Source organism: Sorex fumeus, unplaced genomic scaffold, assembly GCF_029834395.1.
Source record: "Sorex fumeus unplaced genomic scaffold, SorFum_2.1 ptg000039l, whole genome shotgun sequence".
Lineage (NCBI taxonomy): Eukaryota > Metazoa > Chordata > Mammalia > Eulipotyphla > Soricidae > Sorex > Sorex fumeus.
Window position 1 is genome coordinate 27,100,213 of NW_026606096.1, and position 18,814 is coordinate 27,119,026.

Here is an 18,814-nt window from a genome sequence, read left to right on the forward strand (position 1 = left end):
TAACTGACATTTCTTCTGTATCTATGTTTTCAGTTTGTTCAGAAGAATCATCAGCATGTAAGAGGATTTAAGTCCTCAGCACAACTGTTATGACGTGTGGTGAGGATAGACAGGTTCTGCTCCCCAGAGAGTTTTCAAAGGACGACAAGGAGTGACTGAATGAGGGAAAACAATTGTGAGCGGCATACGGGCAATTTTGGTGACTGTTCTTAAGGTTCAGGAGAGACAGATCACGGGTCTTTGGCAATCCCACGTGGTTGTTTCTTAATTTTTAAATTATGAAGAGCCGGGGAAAGGAGGTACCGCAGCAAACACTTTTAATAAGATACAAAACTCACACCAGAGGCACGTTCTGGGGATGTAAATGCACTATCACAAGTAGTAGTTCTGCTGGGAGAATAAAATAAGGCTCTCTCAGAGTACAAATATACAGGAGGGAATGATTTAAAATAGGTTTCTGATTTACAATCACATTACATTGTATTAAGCATTAGAAACAGATGGATTAAAAAGCCAGCTAAAGGCATTTGAACATATATAACAAATCTTACAGTCCACAAAGTTCATGGAAAACAGTCATTTTAAGCACATCATTTCAACACAAAAGAAACGAACAGGTGAAGCAACAGCTCTCAAAATATTCATTTATGTACGTCTAGGACCAAATTCAAGAGGACCTACACTGAAAGAGAATGACGTGACCGGGAGCCACACAGCGGACACACGGACAGGACCACAGGACAGAAAAACCCACACAGCAGAGTGACTCGAGGGGCAGGCTGGCCATGGTCATTCCTCAGGCCCCACCAGGCTGTCCCCAGAACCTTTCCACTCCCAAGAGAAGCAATTCCTCTGTCTTCCCATTCCACAAAAGGAATGAAGAAAAACCTAATAGCAAAGGGCAAAAGTTGATTTTACCACAAACCTTAAGTACGGTTTAATGAGTACAAAGAATCCCAACATTTATACACAGTGCTCCTTCCCAAGAAAGGAACAAACACATCCCATATTATCTGCACAGGGCTTCTTTATGGATTATGTACACTGGTTGCTTGGGAATTACTGTATCTGAGAAGGCACGTTATCTGTGATTTAAGGCTTAACGGGTATTGTTACTCGTGGAAGTAAGTCCACGAAAGCTGTCTTAAGAATTCACTTCTATCCAAATGGAATTTACCCCAAAACTAGTGTTCTTAGCACAGCTTTCTGCTTCAGAAACCAATGAGAATTTCTATTCCCCAGTCCACCTGTTAAAAAACAAAACCAAACCCCAAAAAAGAAAAAAAAAAATCTCTGAAGCAAGTTCATTATGAATCAAAAGAAAACTGCTACCCAGTGATGCTGTTGGTACAAACTCCTGGGTTTAAAAGTCTCACCAAACTGACAGTGTGATTCCCACATCTTAAAAGGATAAACAAAATGACAATGGTCCAGAATCCCCGTTTTAAAAAGTATCCGCCACTAGCCGCCTTTGGCTGACTGCTTGCAGGAACGCTGAACAATTAATTCTCAGTGGCAAAATAGCTTCTTTGCTTAAGACAATATATGAAAATGACTTTAAGAATGTTTACTATATTCCTTAGAAAATATCTGATGTTGATACAAATCATATAAACCTCGCCGTGTGAAAAGTTACAGCTGGCCCTCATTTCCGGTGGGCCAAAACCTTGAATATTTATCTGGTCAGTGCAAATGGGTCTATTAGATGGTTTCAAATGACGTCAGAAAGAGCCACCAACCCTCAACGGTACAAAAGGATTTCTCAAGAGGGAAAATTACTGTGTTCGTATCGTAGAAATTATGTTCACAATGAAAGCCACCCACCATCCCCGCAAATGGAAACAGTTCAATTGTTAAAAGTATGAAAAACAGGGAAAAAAATTAAAGCTGTCTGTGCAAGAATCACTACGGTGGTTCTCACCCTGACCCCCTAAATCTGCTTAACCCTCGCTGGGAAAGACAACAAGGTGCTGGTCGGCTCTGTCCAGGTGCAACTTTACTGTTCTTCGAGCCACGAGGGGGCATCTACACCAGGGCTTTTCAATTTGATGTGGAACTGTTTCAGCGTCTGTTCCAGCTGCTTCTGATTCCCGGCAAAGTAAGCGGCGATGGCGTTGTGGAAAAGGACCAGCTGATTGTGCAACACTTTCACCTGTGGGGAAGGCAGAGCGACAGGGCAGGGTTAGCGGCGGGCTGGGGAGATTGGTCAGCCCTCCAAGGGCTGGTTTAAGACCCACCAAGCAGCACCACCCTACCCCCCAACGGAGCACTGCCTGGTGGGGCCCCTGGGAGTGAATCCCTTTCATGGAAACCGGTCAGCACCCGTGGCTAACCACGCGTCGAAGAGAAGAACACACATAATTACTATACAGTACACGCTGCAATTCCGCGTGGGCACTGTCACGGTGCAGCCTCGGGCGGAGCTAAGTAGGACGAATACTTTTCAACACTTTGTTGTGTTGGCAAAGACGCGAGCAAGTGGCAGAAAGTGTTGCCCAAAGAGCCCATGACAGGCCACAGGACTCTTACTCATTCTGCTCTGCTCCTTCAACTACCTGGAATGACACCTGACTGACGCCACCTCTAAGAACCTTTCTTAGGGAAATCAGCCAAGCCTCACCAAGATTTATGAATGAAATGATTTCCGGAGGGCTTATCCATTAAATGCAAAATGTTCAACCACATGGTATAAAACATACTCCGGCTTACTCATTCAAAGCAATCTTAAGACCAAGACACACAGGGATTGGGGTCTCTGTTCTGCACCTGGGGTCCAGGGGTGCTCCCCATCCCGACCCCCCAGCAATGCAGTATGGACGGACCCCAGCACTCAGCCACGTGGCCCTGCTAGCACTGTGGGACGTGGTTCCCAGGTCCCCCCGAGCACTGTTTGGAGGTACTCCCGAACTCATGTGCCTTATTGGGGGGGGGGCACTCCCAGGGATGCCTAGGGGAGCATGTTAAGCTTGAAACCCAGGGCTCCTGTATGCGAAGCCTGCAATCCTATACTACGAACCGTTTCCCTACCCCTATTTTTAATGACGTGAAAATGTTTAAAGTGGCAAAGTTAAAAACAAATATATTTAAGACTTAAAGTTCTATATATTATCTGACTACAGTAATTATTATAGATACACAAACACATTTTCTCTAGTTATTTTCTCATCCTCTCCTACAAAACTTTTTGTTTTAATTTTTTTGGGGGTGTGGCTATTCATTAAGGACTGACTGACTTTTGGCTCTACACTCAGGGATCACTCCTGGTTGGGTTCAGGGGTATCATCTCTGGTGCTGGAGATTGAGCCTGTGTGCAAGGCAAGCACCTTTCCTGCTATACTATCTTTCCAGCCCCTAAAACTCCCATTTTATTTATGTATTGAATTGAATCACTGTGAGGCACACAGTTACAAAGCTGCTTATGGTCAGGTTTCAGTCATACAATGTTCCAACACCCATCCCTCCATTAGGGTACATTTCCCACCACTAATGTCCCCCCCCAAACTCCCATTTTATATGGGCTACTTTTAAGCTGTAAAGGTTTTGTCTTTAAAAATACAAAAATAATGTAACATACGCACCAGATTAGAGTTTGAAAGTCTCTGTACCTACTCCAGGTACAGCTCCCCCCCCCCCGCCCCAATCACTCTCCACATTCTTCTGACCCACAGTCGAGGCACCCAGAAGTTATTCTAAAAGACCAGTGGCCTGGCCTGGACATACTTCCAGTCAGTAGCTTTTATTTGAATCACTTTAGATCTTTCATACTGAAGTTGTTTATTCACACAACAGTTCTCAGGATTACTAAGTGTCTCAGGTGTGGGCAACTGTCTGGGCGCGCTGATCTAGTTACGCTCTTAGGGGGCAGGGGGAGGGAGGAAGGGGGGCAGAACCCCCGAGTACTTGCAACCCGGGGGGCAGTGGTTAGTTCTCCAACCCCCTCAAGCCTCAGAGCGCTGCCTCCTCCCCTGGCCTGTGACGACCATCTCTGGTGGGCCGTGGTTTCAGAAGGCCAGACAGCAGGAAATGGTGGAAGCGAAGGGTCTGTGCCAACCAAGAGGCCCATCTTGAAGGGATCAGGCCTGCGGCCATTCCAGATGGGCCCTCTGCTGCGGGGGCTCGGGCCCAGGAACACCGTGTACCGGTGGGCGCCGCGCTGCGTCAAACGGAGGCGTCAGTCCGGGTGGTCGGCAACAGTGAGGCCGGGACCTGCCAAACCAAGCCGGGGTGCAGGCGGGGGGTGGGGGGACTGACGTTCCCAGCCAGGCCTGCCAAAGGCTCTCACACTGCTGCCTTCTGGCTCGGGGACCCGGGAGGCCGGGATGGGGGGAATGGGGCCCCCTCAAAGCCAGAGGAGCGCCTGCCCACAGAGCCCAACCTAGGGGCAGGAGATGCCTGGCGAAGGTGGGTTCCACAAAGCGATTCAGAGGTCAGAGAGAGACATGGTTATAAAAATGCCCCTGGCACCCGCAGACTCTGGGGTGCAGGGAGACATGCTGGTGGGGCAGAGTCAGGAACGGCTGGGGCGCGTGGCCATCCTCCTGGCCTGTTCGGGCCCAGCAGGCTGGCGGCAAGAGCGAGACTCCGGGACATCATCATGGAACTGTGGCCTCGAGATCAGCTTCATCCTAGAGCGCTGTGTTCAGGCTGTTTCTGCCAGGCAGCACCAGCTACCGTGCAGCGGGGATGAAAGGGGCGAGTCGCGGGTTTCCCGGCAGTGAGGAGGGCAGCAGCGAGCAGGGGGCGAAGACAGGGGACGGGCCGGTGAGCGGGAGAAGTGAAGGAGTGAAGAAAGCCTGTTGGGGTTTGGATGGTCCTGAGAGGGTAGCGAAACTTCAATGGGGGTTAGGGGGTGCAGAGAGAGCAGAGGGGGCAGGGGCCTGCCTTGCACGCAGCACGCCTGGGTTTCACTCCACAGCGCTGTCAAGAGTGGGTCCACAGCACAGAGCCAGGCGTAAGTCCTGGGCAAAGGCAGGCGTGCACCCAAACCCCCACCCCCAAGTAGTTAAGGGACAGAGAGAAGGCAAAATGCTACTTCCTAGGCCCAAGATCTGCTTGCGGCTCTGGAGTAAATGTAACATAGTATAACAAAGTACTTTGGGGAACTTTTTTTTGGGGGGGGTGAAGTATTGGGCTGGAGCGATAACACAGCGGTAGGGCGGTAGGGCGTTTGCCTTGCATGCAGCCAACATGGCGAACCCGAGTTCGATTCCTCCGCCCCTCTTGGAGAGCCCGGCAAGCTACTGAGAGTATCTCGCCTGCACGGCAGAACCTGGCAAGCTACCCGTGACGTATTCGATATGCCAAACACAGTAACAACAAAGTCTCCAATGGAGCCGTTCCTGGGCCCGCTCGAGCAAATCGATGAACAATGGGAGGACCGTGTTTTTTAAATTTTATTTTTTAAATTTTATTGAATCACCGTGAGATAGTTACAAGCTTTCATGTTTGGGCTACAATCACACAATGATCAAACACCCATCCCTCCACCAGTGCACATTCCCCACCACCAATATCCCTGGTATACCCCCCCTTTTCCACCTTCCCTATTATTATTATTATTCTTTTTCGCTATTTTTTGGGCCACACTCATCGATGCTCAGGGGTTAACTCCTGGCTCTGCGCTCAAGAATTACTCCTGGCGGTGCTCAAGGGACCATATGGGATGCTGAGAATCGAACCTGGGCCGGCCGCGTGCAAGGCGAACGCTCTACCTGCTGTACTACCGCTCCAGCCCTGAAGGTGACATTTCAATAAAGGACCTTTCCAGGGAGCTGGGGAATGAGTTTTAAGATTGATGGAGGAGGAACACGCTGGGAGGAGCCAGAACCAATGAGGAGGGTGGTCCTCTGGGTGTCTGAGAGAGGTACGGGGGTGGGCGGGAGGAGAGGCGCTCAGAGTCAGGGTCAAAACTCCCGCTGCTGAGAGGAGAGAGCACTGGAGTTCACGCAGAAGGACAATGTTTCATGTCACTGAAGGGAAGTGCGAGGTGGCCCCGGAGGAACCGTGAGAAGAGGCGGAGCTCTGAGCGCAGTGCGAGGGAAGCCCACGGCATCTGGTCATGCTGTGGGGTGACGGGAACATGGGATGACCAACCCTGAGTGTGAGCAGCCACAAGAACAAAGCTGCCATGGGTGGAGGGGACAGGGGCTGGGGGAAGGCAGGCGTGGGGGAGCCCAGTCTCGGACCAGTCACGGCTGAGCACGGGAACAGAGGGCTGGCAACCGCCTTTCTGAGACCTGACAGTTCGGGCCGGCAGCCTGTGATCAGTGGAGATCATGGCATATGACTGATACCCTGGGCCACCCAGGTCAGCCTGACATGCAAAAACAGAGGCAAGGACTGAGCCCAAACAATGAATCGAACCCTGACACCTCTTGACCAGGGCAGACCGTGACTCCGAATGAACCGCAGGCCTAGGGCCAAGGTGGGAGCTGCAAAACTGCTAGCAGAGCAGAGCACAGCAGAATGCACTGAGTTCTAGTTTCACATGAAACCCGATCGCCAACACGATTGTAGATCACAGGGACCACAGGATCCATTCGTGTACTCGGCCTGCAGAGAGCTACTGCAACTACAATGTTAGTGTCCGAAGGGAAGCGGGAAGCACACGAGACCTTTCTTAGCCAGCCCTGCAAACGCCGGCCAGCATCCCTTTCCCTGGCCCCTGAAGGAGCCGACAGTCGGAACAGACAAGACAGCGCCCCCTCATCCCACCGAGAAAGCCGTAATGGCTCTCTCCGGCTCTGTGAAACACAAGTCACTTAAGTCGGTGCTTCTGAGCACTGAGTTCTAGTTTTCACAAAACAATACAATATCCATTTCTGCAAACTCTCGCCCGAGAGCTGACGCTAAACCCTGTAGCGTTCACACATCGGAACCCTCTGCCGTTCCTATGGAGCCCTTGGGGCCACGCAAAGTGGAAAATACCAGCTTGTCAGAAGCATCTCAGAAGCTTTATTCGCCTGATGACTTAACTCACTTACGTGTTACCCGAGTAGAAACTTCGTGTAGTATCTCTGCAAAATCAGGTACAAATTTAAGAATGGTAAGTCTTTTCTAACCAGATTACAACTGAATAAAAAAGAAAAACAAAGGTAAACTAGTGAGTCAGATCTCTACATGAATATATTTTCTGAACTTGAATGAAAAATTCAGAGAAAGTTTTGATATTATTTCTGAATTGGGGCCACGCCTGGCAGTGCTCAGGCAAAGCCTGCTTTGGGAGCCACCTCCTGGGTCCTCCTTTTGCTTTATTTTGAGCTTATCTGCACAATCACTGTCACTATCACCCTGTTGTTCATCGATTTGCTCGAGTGGGCACCAGTAATGTCTCCATTCGTCCCTGTCACGTGGTAGTGTAGCCCAACGGCATATTGGGGGCTCTTTCAGGGTCAGGGGAATGAGGAACACCATTATTACTGTTTTTGGCATATCAAGTATGCCATGGGGAGCTTGCCAGGCTCTGCAGTGCGGGCAGGATACTCTCGGTAGCTTGCTGGGCTCTCTGAGAGGGATGGAAGCTTTTGGGGCAGCCTCTAATCACCTTTACAGGTGTTCCCAGTCAGGTATATATGCGGGCAGGGTACTCTCAGTAGCTTGCCAGGTTCTCTGAGAGTGAAAACTAGAGAATAAGAGGTTGTGTGGCTGCCAATGTGGCCATGCGCTTCCGGGAGCTTGGTTTCATAGTCTCTGGATCCTGGCCGTTGATGGGGTTAGACGGCAGTTGGTGCCCTTACATAGTTATATCCTATGTGCTCCATTTTTTATTCTCTTATAAATATTCTCATACACTATAATATGTATTTATATTGTTAAGTCTGACATGCCAGGAGACTCTCAGGATATTTTGGTTATTAAATAAAGACAAAAGAGTAGTTTATTTATGTAGTTTTGATAATAACGGTACATACTGCTATGCGAAAGCGTCTCAGTAATTCCTCAAAGTATCACTCTGACTGCGGTGGGTGAGGCGTGAGCCCCTGGACCCACAGTGACATCTGCCAGGCTTGATCTCTGTCCCCAAGCACAGCTGGCTCCGGGGAGGGGGAAGGGCAGCGTGGGGGAAAAGGTCAAACTTCTGGTTGTCTCTTGGGAGGAGGGGCACAAAGTCAAATCGCCCAAAGAAACAGCTGAGGGCGACTTTCCCCCACTGCTTTATTGCCCCCCCCCCCCCCCCAATACAATACAGGGCCAGAGAGACAGTCCAGGGGCAGGGCGCTTGCTCGCCTGCAGCCAGCAGGGACTGTGCCCCCACCATATAAGGGTCCCCAACCACCACCAGGAGTGATCCTGGAGCACAGCCAGCTGTGATCCAACACCAATGAAAATTTAAAAATAACATATAAAAATGAAAAACACTGCCCCCCCAAACAAAAAGTAAGACAGCCAGAAAGTCCAATAAGTCGGAAATGTCACATCCCAGCACCAGCCCACAGTTTGTCACCAATGGGGCTTCTTAAACTTTTTCTACTTTTCTTACCCCTTTTGCCTGAGAAATTTTTATGTGATCCTGGGAATACTGGTATATTAAATATTTACCGGTAATAAATTATAAATTATTTGACAACATTAAAAATATTATCGTTGAGGAACTTAGGCTGAACTGAGGTTCGTTCTTCAACTGGAAATTTTAAAATACCATTGGTATGTTAGTTACTTTAAATATACCAAACTGGCATATTAAAATAATATGGGCTGGAGCGATAGCACAGCGGGTAGGGCGTTCGCCTTACACGCAGCCAACATGGCCGACCCGAGTTCGATTCCTCCGCCCCTCTCGGAGAGCCCGGCAAGCTACCGAGAGTATTCGATATGCCAGACACAGTAACAACAAAGTCTCCAATGGAGACGTTACTGGGCCCGCTCGAGCAAATCGACGGTCAACGGGAGGGCCTTTACCTTTACCTTTACTGATAATAAATCACAAATTTATTTCAAAAATTTTTAAAAGACGTTTAAGTACCTAGTTCTTATAACTGTTCTTATATATATATATATATACAAATATATAAGTTGTAAGAACCTTGTAACTTGTAATAAGGCAATACACACTGGAAAACTTTAAAGTGAAATTCAAAACCAACAGAAGGTACAAAGGATCACTTAAAGGACAGAACTGTGAAAAAAAAAATTGTTAAGTCTCCTTCGCAATTTTGTCTGTAGTCCTGAAGTTGCAATTGAACTTCCTTAAGAAAAGTATGTAACATAAGAGGGGCTGGAGCAATAATAACACAGTGGGTAGGGCGTTTGCCTTGCACAAGGCCAACCTGGGTTCAATTCCCAGCATCCCATATGGTCCCCTGAGCACTGCCAGGGGTGAGGGGTGATTCCTGAGTAATCCCTGTGCAAGGTGTGACCCAAAAAGCAAAAAAAAAAAAAAAAAGAAGAAAAGTATGTAACATAAGAGTTGGAGCAGATGAAAAAAAGTACAAGTCCATTCTTTCCTAAAATTTTAAAGTTTCAGATATTCTTTCATCATTTTGAAGTAGAACGGGATAATCTAAATATCTAAAACTCTAAGCTATTTAGGTATACGTTAAGTTAGAAAAGATTAAAGGGAGTAGATAAAGGGTATAAATACAGGGGTTGACCCACCAGCAAGAGAAGTCAGTGGTACCGTCCCAAGCAGAAATGAGAGGACTACAAGTTTGACAAATTTTAAAAACCTCCCAGCAGAAACAATGGCGGCAGCTTAGCAATACACTGCATCATTGTGGCCGCCACCACAAAGAGCTTTAAAGAAAGCTGCCAAAGCGATGGGCAGCCCAGACCAGCCGGAAGCAACATCTGGCAAATGCCCGACCATATGCACACAATACTTTAATTGTCGAGAGCAAAACCAACTCTGCCACGGCCTCCCTACGGGAGAAGCAAGCTGGGGTGCTAAGAGGAAAAGTGCGAGGAACCATGGGAAGCGCAGGGCCGCGCGCTGAAGCCAGCAGGCGTCCTGAAGACCAGCCCCTGCCGCACAGCGAGCAGCCTGTACCAATAGCAGATCAATACCATCCACAAAGCAACGGACCGAAAACTTGAGAGAAGCATTAATCCCAGGCGTCCAAATCACAAAAGGCAACTTTATTTTAACCAAATGAACTTGTTCCAAATCCAAATAAGATTGCACACCTTTGTATGCAGAGGACACCAAAGACACACTATTATTAATTTTTTTTTTAAAAGCCAACTCCTAGAGCCAGAGCAATAGTCAGGTAAGGTACTTGTACACAGCTGATCCAGGTTGCGGTCTCGACACCACCTATGGCCCCCTGAGTCCTGCCAGGAGTAATTTCTGAGCAGAGCCAGGATTAAACCCTGAGCACAGCTGGGTATGGCTCCCATAGAAAAACAAAAGCAATTCCTAGTTCAATTACGAATACAGTGGTGACGTTTTCAAGAGACGTGTACATGCAAGCAGGGCTTGCCATCAACTAAAGGTGTGCATTCCTTTCTGCACCTGTAACTAAGTTTTTCTTATTCGGAGAGGGTTCTGAGGGGGCCACCCCTGACGGTACTCAGGGTTGACTCCTGATTCCGTGCTCAGAGACCATCAGCAGAGCAGGGGGACACCTAAGTTTCGAACACCTTAACCCCTGGTCCCTCTCTCCGGTCCCCCACCCTTAAGCATCTGGAAAAGGTAGACGGTTCTGTGCTTTCTCTGCCCATAGCTGACCTTTCTCCAGAAGGGAGGAAACCCAGGAGGAGGGAAGGACGTCTATCTACCCGGGGCTGTTTGTGCTGGGCTTTGGGAGGGACGAGCACGTTGGTGTGTGACCGCCGGTGTGTGACGGCTCTGGGAGGGCCACCATGTGGTCGCAGAGCACCTCCCCACAGAGAAGGCCGTCAGCACGGCGGGGCATGGGCCTTGGGAGGGGAGCCGAGAGGGAAAGACAAATAGGAAGGACCGCTGGAGGTGGGAGAGGAGATTGCAGGCTTCTGACTCACGGGGATAAGTTTCGACAAACCACTGCCGTGGCGCAGGCCTCGGAAAACAAAAGCATCCAGCGGGGGAAAGGGCAGCTCTGTTTTGAAAAGAAGATAACGCGGGGTGCCAGGGCAGCAGCGCCCGGAATCGGGGGGGGGGGGGTAGCGTCGGCGAGTTCTGGGTCCCACAGCCTGGCCCGGGCCTGGCACTGTTCCCCTCACCTGGCTCCTCTCCTTTCTCTCTCTTTTAGGCACTTGACTTGGAGTAAAACCCCCATAAGGTGATAAGTTACTAGTGGAGACACAAGGTGACATTGGACCATTTGAGGTCGCATCTCAGCTCCTGGCCAGCACAGGCCACGGGAAGGAGCGGGTGAAGATGGAGCAAGGACCCGAATTATTGTGAAAGGGTCGGGAGACTCATGCACAGCAGAGAAGCGGCTCCCTGTCCGGGCCTGAGGCACTGGGTGGCACCGTCCCAAAACTTCGCGCAGGAACAAGGCTCTCTTCCCGGGCCCTGCAATTTTTCCCTAAGCCTTAGCCACTCCTGAGGTCAAAATTCAGTTCCTGTCTCTTCAGCAACTTTGGAAATCCCAGGAAACCAAAACAGAGGAGGACACGGAGGAAGGTTCCCGGGGGCTGTGGGTCACTGGACGCCGAGTTCCGAGAATGAGAAACAGAGCCCAGGTGTCCACTCGGATCTGGAGCGGAAGTCATCTGCCGAGTGGCAAATGGGACGAAGCCCTGCCATGCACCCAGACCCCGGCGCTCAAGACCGACGGACAAGAGCCACTCGGCTTGAGCAACCCCACGAGCTCCCCGCAACGTGCTTCTCCCTGGAGACCCGGCAGCTCTGCAGCTTCCTAGATGACTTATAAAATGGTGACCCCAGGTGCCTGTCTATAAACTCAACAGGAAATCTTGCTCCAGGTGGAGCGGGACCCTTGTTTTTCTCTTCCTAACAATGAGGCCATGGAGCTGCAACGCTCTGCACTGCTCTGGGCCAGGGGCTAGGGAGGTAGCACAGCAGGAAAGGCGTTTGCCTTGCACACGATCAGCCAGGGCTGGTCCCCGAAGCCCCACCAGAAGTAGTCCCTGAGCACAGAGCCCCAGGGGTGAGTCCTGAGCACCACGGGGTGTTGCTCAAAAAATATCACCACCAACAGAGGTTTTACAGATCACTGAAATGCATGATCCAGGGTTTTCTGAAAAATCTTTGTCCAGGAATGACCACGTCCTTGGAAGTGTCACTGCCACCTGGCCTCGAGGGAACCACGGCGGGTACCCTGGCCACCCTCGTGCCTTTGCGTCATCCCCGTCTCCTGCCGAGCTCTGCGTCTGTGTGACTGTGCTGAGCGGACACTGTGAGCCCTGCAGAGGCTGGTCTGCGGGGGACTCACCAGGGCCCCTTCGTGGAGCATTTCTTCAGGACTAGGCACAGCAATGGTCCAAGACCAACAACTTAACATTTGAGTTTAGGGGCCACGGTGATAGCACAGAGGGGAGAGCGCTTGCTGTGCACGTGGCTGACCCAGGTTCGGTCCCCAGCACCCTTCTGGTGCCCTGAGCCCTGCCAGGAGCGATCCCTGATAACAGAGCCACAAGAAAGCCCTGAGCACTGCTGAGAGTGCCCCAGCCCTGCTCGCTCCCTGTCCCTCCATCTGAACAACAAAAATAAGATTTGAGTTCAAAAACGGCATGTTTTAAAAATTTGCTTGCCTCTGCCCCTCCCCCCGCCCCTTCCTCTCCTTGCTGGGGATCAAGGCCAGGGCCTCACGCACTCCAGCAAGTACTTCACTGATGAGCCACTCCCTCGCTCCCGTCTTGAGAAACGTTCTCTATCTCATTTAGGTCCCGTGATTTACCAAGTTGTTCATGATACAGTTGTTTCCGGCGTTCAATGTTCCAACACTATCCCACCACCAGTGTGATCTTCCCTCCACCAATGTCCCCCGTTTCCCACCCAGCCCCAAGCCCCCCCCCCCCCCCTTAGCTGGTACAAACCAATTAACTTCATGATATTTGTTGTGTTTTGAAAAAATTTTTTTATTTTTTTGGCTTTTTGGGTCATATCCTGCGATGCCCGGGGGGTTACTCCTGGCACTGCTCAGGGAACCATATGGGATGCCGGGGATCAAACCTGGGTTGGCTGCGTGCAAGGCAAATGCCCTACCCACTGCACTATTGCTCCAGCTCCATGTTTTGAAAATTTTAAAGGCAGAAATAAAGCTGAGACTGCCAGAATGCTGCAGGTGTTAGAAAGATTGAAAGAAACAAAAAACAAAACAAAAAACCCAAACCCAGTGATCCAACGATTTTTCAGTGTGAGAGCCAAGTGTGGGCGAGTGGTGGCAGGCAGGACCCATGGGGGCGCCAGGGCAGAAAGTGACAGAGCCAGCCCGACTCACCGCCAGAAGACTGGGAAGGCCACCAGGAAGAGTTGCACTCTTCCCGTGCCCGTTTCGCAGCTTGTAAGAGTTGACTCAGAAACGTGCGTTAGAGGCGTCAGATGTAACTGCAGCCACTGCGACCACTAAGAACTGGGGAGCTGAAATAAAACAGGAGCTGTGCCCACACCCCCAAACCAGTGCAGGCCACCACAGCCTGTCAGGGCCGGGCCCGAGACCCACCGCACGGTGGGAAGCGGGTCTGAGGAGAGCCTGGTGCCACCATTTTCTAACCTCGACTCATTCCAGCAGCGACAGCCACGGAATCGCTGCTTAGAGAAGATTCCTTCTGTCTTGGCAGAAAGTGCCCTTGTCCTTGGAGGTAGCCAGCAGACCTGAAAGCCAAACTCACGCTCCAAATGAGTCAACTCGGTCACTTCTGAACACAAAAGCCGAGCAGAACTGTCCAAGTATCAAGCTCTTGGAGAGCCCGGCAAGCTACCGAGAGTATTCGATATGCCAGACACAGTAACAACAAAGTCTCCAATGGAGACATTACTGGGCCCGCTCGAGCAAATCGATGATCAACGGGAGGGCCTTAGAAAAACAGCCACTTAAAAAAATATATGTATTTTTTTTCTTTTGGGTCACGCCCAGCAATGCTCAAGGGTTACTCCTGGCTCTGCACTCAGGAATTCCTCCTGGCAGTGCTCAGGGAACGATATGGGATGCTGGGAATCGAACCCAGCTTGGCCACGTGCAAGGCAAATGCCCTACCCGCTGGGCTATCGCTCCAGCCCCAAAAAACAGCCACTTGTGAAGAAACAGCTGTTCCTCCGGGAAGGGCCGGAGCCCATGTCCCCAAGCCCTTTCCATGCCCACAACTCCACGCCCGTGACCTCGTGCAGTGGCGTGAGACTGGAACTGGTTGACAAGGCGGCGTTCCTGTCTTCTGTCCCTCACTGAAAGCACTGTCGGCACAGCTTTGATGTCCACATCGAGGCATGACAGTGTGTTCGGCTAAACGGTTTATAAAGAGTTAGCTTCTGTCTCATTTCTTTTTCTCCCTCTTTTCTGTTTGCTTCTGGGCCACCTCCAGCAGTGCCGGGGGCTTACTCCTGGCTCTGCCCTCAGGGACCACTCCCTGGCGGTGTGATGATGTGGTTATTGATACAACCCGGGTCAGCAGAGCACAAATAACGTCCCTGCCCACAGTACTATCATTCTGGCCCTTAGACACGAGTTACAGGAACCAGGGCGAGCCCAGCGGCTGAGAGTGCTCTGTGCAGTCCCAGCCCCTGGACGGGTCCCCTGAGCACAGAGCTGGGAGAAACCTGTTGAGCGCCACTGGGTGTGATCCAAAAGACAAACAAACAAACAAAACCAGCCTGAACAATCTACTCTCCCTCACACCGCACTTTCTTTCCCTTACTGTGGCCAACACAACCCGCAGGGTCTGGCTCCTGCAGAGCTCCGGTCTTCTGTGACTTTGTCACATTCTCTATGAACCAGTCACACGGCCTCTGGCACTGCTCCACGCACCAGCCCCTTCCTGCCTGGGGCAGTTACTTGCTGCTCCTCCCTGCAAGGTTTTCCTCTGAGTAAGTTAATGCTTAACATCACTCTCCCTAAGGAAGCCCGGTCCACTCTTTCTGCTTACAGGGACCACACCCAGGAGGGCAGCAGGCCATGTGGTACAGGGGTCAAACCCAAGGCCTCACACCTGCAAAGGCATCAGCCACCTCCGCTCCTGACCGGTCTAAAATGACCGTGCGCCTCTCTAAGAGCACCGGCCAAAGTCCAACTTTCATGTATGTGCACTCATGCATGCGCACACACACATAAACCTCTTTGGGTGCGACTGGACCAAGACTGTTTCCTGTATGAGGCTCCCAGAAGACCTCAGGTGTTAGAATTGGTTTCTACTTTGGCTCAGTTGTCAGCAACACCCTTCCAGCAAACAGTCTATACCCGTGGCCTCTACTAAATGGATGACAAAAGACAGTAACAGCATGACGTTATAGCAAATCCCACGATGGCATACACGCAGGAACTAGGCCTGGAAATAAAGCTGCGAGGTGACAGAATCGGACACCTAACTGAACGCAGGGAATCACCTGGCATGACACCAAGGTGCCCGAGCATCCCTTCACATGCTAATAGCGGACGCAGGCCCGCCCCGAGTGGGAAGCAAACCATGCTCTTTTACCTGGATCACCTCGCCTACAAGCACCTCCCAGGGAATACTGCGATGCCTGCCTCCGTCACAGAAATAAGGATGACAGTAAGTCACTGGCAGGAATGTTTTATTTTGCTTTGCTTGTTTGCTTTTGGGACCCCACCCAGCAGTGCTCAGGGCTTACCTCCTGGCTCTATGCTCAGGGGGTCCTAGGTGGAACTAGGGTCTGAATTGGGGGGGGGGGCGCGGGGGGGGGGGTGTTGGCAGCATGCCAGGCAAGTGCCTTTATCCCTGTACTGTCTCTCCATCCCTCGGGGTTTGTTTCTTTCTACATGAGGGGAAAAGGCATTTCAGGAACTCATCTGTTTCTGCAACATACTAGGTGAGCTTGGTTTGGGCCCCGCCCCACTCCCAGTGCTGTGCTCCTGGGCTTGGTGGATAAAACCCGGGCCTGCTGCAAGGAAATATGGGCCTGGTCTGCTAGGCCTCTGGCTGGCTCTTGGTAATTATTAGCAGCTTCCTTAAAATTGTGGTGACTGATTTCCTTGTTTTAAATTCACAGGTTTTATCTTTCCTCTGAGAAATTTTAATAAAGAGTACCTCTTCTCTCCAAGCTTCACCAAATATTCACAGTGTATTTCACAAAAACGGCGCAGGCTCTGAGTATTTCCTATTATGGTATGTATTCATAAAGCAAGAGCCCGGAGCCTCGGAGACTACAGGCTGACTTGTCTCATGTTACATAAATGTGTTTACTTCCTTCCAGACTCCTCATTCTCTACGCTTTCTCTTTCTCTGACCTCACCATTTGGGTTCACTGAATTTTTCTTCAGAAATTAAATTCGCAATGAAATCCACACAAAATAAGTCTGTGAGGGGCTGGAGCAATAGCACAGCGGGTAGGGCGTTTACCTTGCACGTGACTGACCCGGGTTCAATTCCCAGCATCCCATATGGTCCCCTGAGTACCACCAGGGGTAATTACTGACTGTAGAGCCAGGAGTAACCCCTATACATCGCCAGGTGTTACCCAAAAAGGAAGAAAAAAAAAAGTCTGTGAGACTTTAGCAGAAAAAGGAGCAGCTTACTAAACTTAGAAATTACAGTGTAAGATGCTTAATTGTATTATGACTATATATAGAACATGGTTCAGTTAAAGCCAGTCTTTTCCTCAACCTAAGAGACAACTTAAGATTTTAACTGCTTGTTATTGGCAGTGAGGTGGTACATGGATTTTGATAATAACCGGGTACCACTCCTGGCAGGCCTTGGGGGACCCTGTGGTGCCGGGAATTGAACTGAGGTTGGCTACATGCAAGGTAACTGCCTTATCTCCTGATCTCTCCGGTTGCCAAATGCCTAGAATTTTTGAGAAGAAAAAATACTGTGATTAACTATATTAGCTCATTGGGCTACACTAGCACACGACAGGGACAAATGGAGACGTTACCGGCGCCCGCGCGAGCAAATTGACGATTAATGGGAAGTCAAGTGATCAAGTGAAGTGTGAACTATATTATGTATCTGAGATAGAGCCCAATAAGTGCCTAAGATTTCCTCCCTCCCTTAAATCAGGGCGTCCTGAGCACTTTCTAGCAATTCTGCCAGCACAGGGGGGGCTTCCAAGTGATGCTCAGGGTCAGCAGAGGGGTGTGAACTTGGTGTCGGGGACCAAACTCAGGACCTTGCACACGCTCTGCATGAGCTCTGCCTCCTAATTTTAATCTCCCGACCCTACTTTTCATCCTTTTCAGGCATGAACTGTCCTCCGTTGTTCATCGATTTGCTCGAGTGGGCCCAGCAACGTCTCCATTGTGAGACTCGTTGTTACTGTGTTTGGCATATCGAATACATCACGGATAGCTTGCCAGGCTTTGCCGTGCGGGCGAGATACTCTCAGTAGCTTGCCGGGCTCTCCGAGAGGGGTGGAGGAATCGAACCCAGCTCGGCATATCCAGTCACTCGCAAGGCAAATGCCCTACCGCTGTGCTATCGCTCCAGCCCTGAAATGTAATGGAAAAAAAAACAAAGAAAAACCAACCAACAAGTCCCAATAATAACAACACCTATTAGGCCGAAAAGATTGGACAAGGGGTAAGGTGCTTGCTTTTCCAGATTAAACCCTTGGCACTGCATATGGTTGCCTGAGTCAGGCCAGGAGCAACCCTTAGTGATGGTGCCCGCAAAACAAAAAATTCAACAGATATGCTAGAGCAGGGAATCCCAATCTTATCTGGCTTACAAAACAAACTAAAAAAAATCACTTTATTTAATAATTACAGCTTATTAGTTGGGCTGGAGTGATAGCACAGTGGGTAGAGCGTTTGCCTTGCACGTGGCCGACCCAGCTGACCGTAGTTCGATTCCTCCGCCCCTCTCAGAGAGCCTGGCAAGCTACCGAGAGTATCTGGCCCACACGGCAAAGCCTAGCAAGTTATCCATGACGTATTCAATATGCCAAACACAGTAACAAGTCTCACAATGGAGACGTTACTGGGCCCGCTCCAGCAAATCGATGAACAACAGGAGGACAGTGCTATAGCTTATTAGTTAACGTATCATAAAATGAAAACATGTTTTATCTTTCTAAAAAACATGATTATAATAAGATTGAGAGCCCCCCCTTTTTTTTTTTGCTTTTTGGGTCACATCAGCAATGCACAGGGGTCACTCCTGGCTCTGCTCTCAGGAATTACCCCTGGCGATGCTCAGGGGACCATATGGGACACTGGGAATTGAACCCGGGTTAGCCGCGTGCAAGGCAAACACCCTACCCGCTGTGCTATTGCTCCAGCCCCCAAGGAGCGATAGCACAGCGGTAAGGTGTTCGCCTTACAAGTGGCCAACATGGCCGACCCGAGTTCAATTCCTCCGCCCCTCTCGGAGAGCCCGGCAAGCTACCGAGAGTATTCGATATGCCAGACACAGTAACAACAAAGTCTCCAATGGCGATGTTACTGGGCCCGCTCGAGCAAATCGACGATCAACGGGAGGGCCTTTACCTAATTTAAATTCAAGTCTACTTTAATCTTCTGACATATTCAGGGTATTTTTTTTCTCCTAATACATGAGTAACCCTGAGAAGGGTCTTATCACGTACACATTAAATTATCCCTAGAGCAGGGAAGCCCTGTCATTATCGTCATCTTAAATGCAATTATTTATCTTAAATCACTTTCCTTTGGGTCACACCCAGAAGCTTTGCATGCTCCGGGTTCTGTGTTCAAGGATCACTCCTGGTAGGGCTTGGGGGACCCAATGGGGTGCCAGGGATTGAACCCGGGTTGGTGGCTTACAAGACAAGTGCCTTTCCTGCTGTACTATCTCTCCA

The 18,814-nt window shown here is 50.1% G+C and overlaps 1 protein-coding gene across 7 annotated transcripts in view; it reads right to left on the minus strand.

Moving 5' to 3' along the window:
• Positions 1–300: 300 nt before the first annotated feature.
• Positions 301–18,814, minus strand: part of ARFIP1 (ADP ribosylation factor interacting protein 1) — an 84,254-nt gene continuing 65,740 nt past the window's right edge. For all 7 annotated transcript variants that reach the window (XM_056119106.1, XM_056119105.1, XM_056119104.1 and 4 more), the window contains one exon: positions 301–2,152. In XM_056119106.1, the coding sequence (XP_055975081.1) occupies positions 1,997–2,152 (156 nt within the window). In that variant the 3' untranslated portion in view covers positions 301–1,996. The remainder of the gene's footprint in view (positions 2,153–18,814) is intronic.